This window comes from Verticillium alfalfae, genomic scaffold, assembly GCF_000150825.1.
Source record: "Verticillium alfalfae VaMs.102 supercont1.5 genomic scaffold, whole genome shotgun sequence".
NCBI classification, from domain to species: Eukaryota; Fungi; Ascomycota; class Sordariomycetes; order Glomerellales; family Plectosphaerellaceae; genus Verticillium; species Verticillium alfalfae.
The window spans coordinates 1,077,123-1,080,736 of NW_003315034.1; the positions used below are offsets into that span (position 1 = coordinate 1,077,123).

General features: G+C 51.7%; 2 protein-coding genes across 2 annotated transcripts; one reads left to right on the forward strand and one right to left on the reverse strand.

Annotated features, from left to right (window-relative positions):
• Positions 1–3: 3 nt before the first annotated feature.
• VDBG_04649 (replication factor C subunit 2) lies at positions 4–786 on the reverse strand (the record flags this gene model as incomplete). Its single annotated transcript, XM_003004997.1, has 4 exons — positions 4–231; positions 286–316; positions 371–449; positions 501–786. 4 exons carry the CDS (start codon positions 617–619, stop codon positions 80–82), a joined length of 381 nt encoding a protein of 126 aa, XP_003005043.1.
• Positions 787–1,749: 963 nt separating this feature from the next.
• On the forward strand, positions 1,750–3,498 carry VDBG_04650 (ubiquitin-conjugating enzyme; the record flags this gene model as incomplete). The annotated part of the gene is made up of 6 exons (XM_003004998.1): positions 1,750–1,782; positions 1,839–1,872; positions 1,935–2,029; positions 2,181–2,263; positions 2,376–2,544; positions 2,596–3,498. The coding sequence occupies 6 exons, from the start codon at positions 1,750–1,752 to the stop codon at positions 3,496–3,498; spliced, it is 1,317 nt and encodes a 438-aa protein (XP_003005044.1).
• Between the last annotated feature and the right edge of the window lie 116 nt (positions 3,499–3,614).

Genomic DNA, 3,614 nt, shown 5'->3' on the forward strand with positions numbered 1-3,614 from the left:
TCATGAATCGGCCTCGTCGAGGATAATGATCTTGAAGGGAGGGCAAGGATATCGCTTCTGTATTCGGCAGTCGGATTCGTCAATGCATGCGTGCAAAGTTTTTGACCTTCTCGCGTACGATGGAGATACCTCGTTCGTCAGAGGCGTTCAGCTCGAGGACGCGGGTCTTGATGAGTTCGGGGCCATAGAGCTCCTTTGCAAGAGCGAGGACAGTCGAGGTTTTGCCGGTACCTGATGACAGTTAACAACCCCTGTCGAGCGTGAAGAGATTCCATATTCATGTACCTGGCGGGCCGTAGAATAGCATATGTGGAAGCTTTCTGTCGTCAGCATCTCATTACATCGCGTTCCGAATCTCAAAGCCACGTACATTGGAGGCTTGTAGAGTGCGCTGCAGGATAGTCACAGTATGGTCCTGGGCCGTAACGTCGCTGAGAGTCTTCGGACGGCTAGAAATAATCATTATCGGGTTCCAAACGTAGACTCAGGACAACACATACTATTTCTCGACCCAGGGTTGCGCTCGTGGTGGCTGCGAAGACTTGTCCTGCTTTTGGGATGAAGAAGCGCCATTGGCCGCTGCTTGCTTTCTCGCTTTGAGATCGAAGAAGCTAGCCATCGTGATTGTATTGGTGGAAAGGGGAGGCAGGAAGCGGTCCTTGGTGGTATCGTCAGTATCGTCCTGAAGAGAATCCGCGAGATTGGCAATGGTGTAGAAATCTAGTAGGTCGGAATTGACCCAGTTGACGCGTGCTAGAAATCCATTTACGCGTCAATTGGCCCCGCGAGATGCACCGATTGTGGCAGGGGTTGGGGTGCAAGGCAACGACGTGGATGCCTGCGTCAAGTGGAGGTGGGTCCACTCTTGGACACCTACTGTGCCGCCGTAGTTGAGATACCGTGGGCCAGTACTCAGCTCAATCAGTCGCTGTTCGTGTGGTAAACCCCGGCCTAGGTAGGTACCTCAAGGTAGGTACTTAAAGCATCGTCCTTTCCCTTGGAGTAGGTGACTTTATGAGCCGAAGCTGCTTACTGTATGCCGTGCTACATGTACGTACCCTGAAGGCTGGGCTACGGTGATCGGCGACAAAGAAGAATCAGCCTATGCTTTGCGCAGGCAAGGCCTCCACCAGGAAGACCTCGATGACCCAGAAATAGAATGCTGTAATATGTTAAGCACAGTGGTAACAAACGGCCCGTGTCAACCGTGCATCGTGCGTTTGCGTCTCGTCTCTACCGATTGGATGTGGGGTATTCGTAGAACATGTGACCTTAACCATCCTATCGTCTGCCTCATCATATTCCGTATACACACGGCTTGATCTCTAGAAGGCTGTCGAGAACAGCTTCTCCTCCAGTTTACACTTACATGATATCTAATTTGCGAGGCTCGTGGGGAAACTCTGTTGATCGATGCAACCTGGAGGCCTGTTTGATCAGGAAGCTATCTTGTCAGCCCCGCGCCTACCCCGCCAAACAGCTCCTGCGTCGACAGTTTTCCCTCTACAACCCATTACCGCCGGACTCGACCCGCCGTATCTTGCCTGCCACGACCTTCCATTCCGTGCTGCTGCCTGCGTATCCATGCAGGTACCGACCGTCCTTTCCGCGACAGATATATTTCGAACGCTTGAGCAAAACTGCGACGCATGATACATACAGTACCTGGTCCTTACCCCTCTGCGGACAGAACCAACCGTGCGTGACGAAAACACAAACTGGGCGTCAAAACCCTGAAAGCCGCTTGTCATGGCTGATCAGTCGATTATACGGATTACAAAGGTTCGCATCGGTCAATTCTAGCATCGGGTATGTGGCGCTGACCATGCTGTCCGTAGGAGCTCAGCGATCTCCAGCGATCCTCCGACCTCTGTACGAAGCGACACCCCTTCCCAACATCCCCAACGATTTGACTGACGTACAATGTTATGAAGCACTCGCTGTGGCATGTAGAGATGTCGATGTTCGTAACGTGCGCGCGATGATCATCGGGCCAGCCGATACTCCGTACGAGTTCGGCTTCTTCGAGGTGGGTGCTTCCAGAGCTCAAGAACTAGCAAGACGTATCCTGTCACTGACCGTTTGTTAAGTTTGCTTTCAAGTTCAACAAAGGTAGCTCTCATTCTCAACGCCGGGGCACGAGTAGAGTGCTGATGCCTTGCCTAGACTATCCGCGCAAGTCACCCCAGGTCACGGCTGTCACAACGAACTCAGGTCGCTGTCGCTTTAACCCAAATATCTACTCAACTGGCAAAGTCTGCCTGTAAGTTGTGGTCAAAATCTATCAAAAACTTGTTTCGCTGATGTTTACAAGGTCTATCTTGGGGTAACCATCCTGTGCCTGTTACTGTCTTCACCAACTAATGACAATGCAGCACGTGGCGTGGAGAACGGGGCGAGGAGTGGTCTGCAGCTCAAGGACTTGAATCAATCCTGCTATCGATCCAGAGCCTGATGTCAGGAAATCCCTACGAGAACGAACCTGGATTCGAGGAAGCGAACGATCCATCTGACAAGAAGAACCAAGAGGCATACGTGAAAAAGGTCAGTAATAGCGAGCTTGGTCATAGAGACAGGAAGACTGACGGGTTACAGATCCGCCATGAGACACTCCGAATCTCAGTAATACAGCGTATGGAACAATATCTCGGCCTCACCCCAGACGGCGTGGCGCTCGCATCTCAGTCTGCGGCCGATCATGATAGCCTCGAGCAAGACATGGATGACCTTGATGAGTCGTCGGTGCCCTTTGAACCGTTCAAAGACCTTTGCAAGCGTAGATTCCTCTGGTACTACGATTCCTATCTGGAGGCCATCCGAAAGGCCAAAGCAGAGGTCAAAGATCATCAGCCCTTCGTTCGCATGCCTTTCGAAGGTTCCAGTAATTCCATGGAGGGCAAGTTCAACTATACCGAGCTTGAGCGTCGTCTGCACAACATCAAGAGAGCCATCGATGCCGAGGTCGACGATTGGGCCAGGGAGGGTCTTGACGCCAAGAGGAGAGAGACTACCGTCAGTGTGAATCTGCAGCACCAGTTCGAGCAGATCATTCAGAATTTCAAGCGTAGGGACATACCCCACGACATACAGCTGGAGGAAAACAACCCCTTCGTGTGGGTTATCACATATTTTGGCCGGCCCATGACCAACCTCGACGGAGGACTTTTCAAGATCAAGATTCACTTCAGTCCCAGGTTCCCTGACGAGCAGCCTCGCGTCAAGTTCAGCACCAAGATCTTCCACCATCGTATTGCGCTCGACGGCACGGCTTGCTACTCGCCAAACCCCATGAGGAAAGAAGATGTACTCACACATATCGAGGCTGTCATTGATAACCTTGAGGAAGAGGACCCTGCTTATGATCCCCGAACTCTGGTAAACCTTGAGGCCAATCAACTGTACTGGAGTGGTGCAGACGGAAGGAGGAACTACAACCGCCGTCTGAGAAGATCTGTACAGCAAAGCACCGAGTTAGTGTACATGTTCTCAGATTACTAATGTCTCAGAACTGACATGACCCTAGGGACTTTTTGAGCGTTTTCACGAAGCCATTTCTCAATTCTTTAGCGGGCCACGCTGCAGCTTTCTGGAGGATGGGAAACTTTGTACTTGGG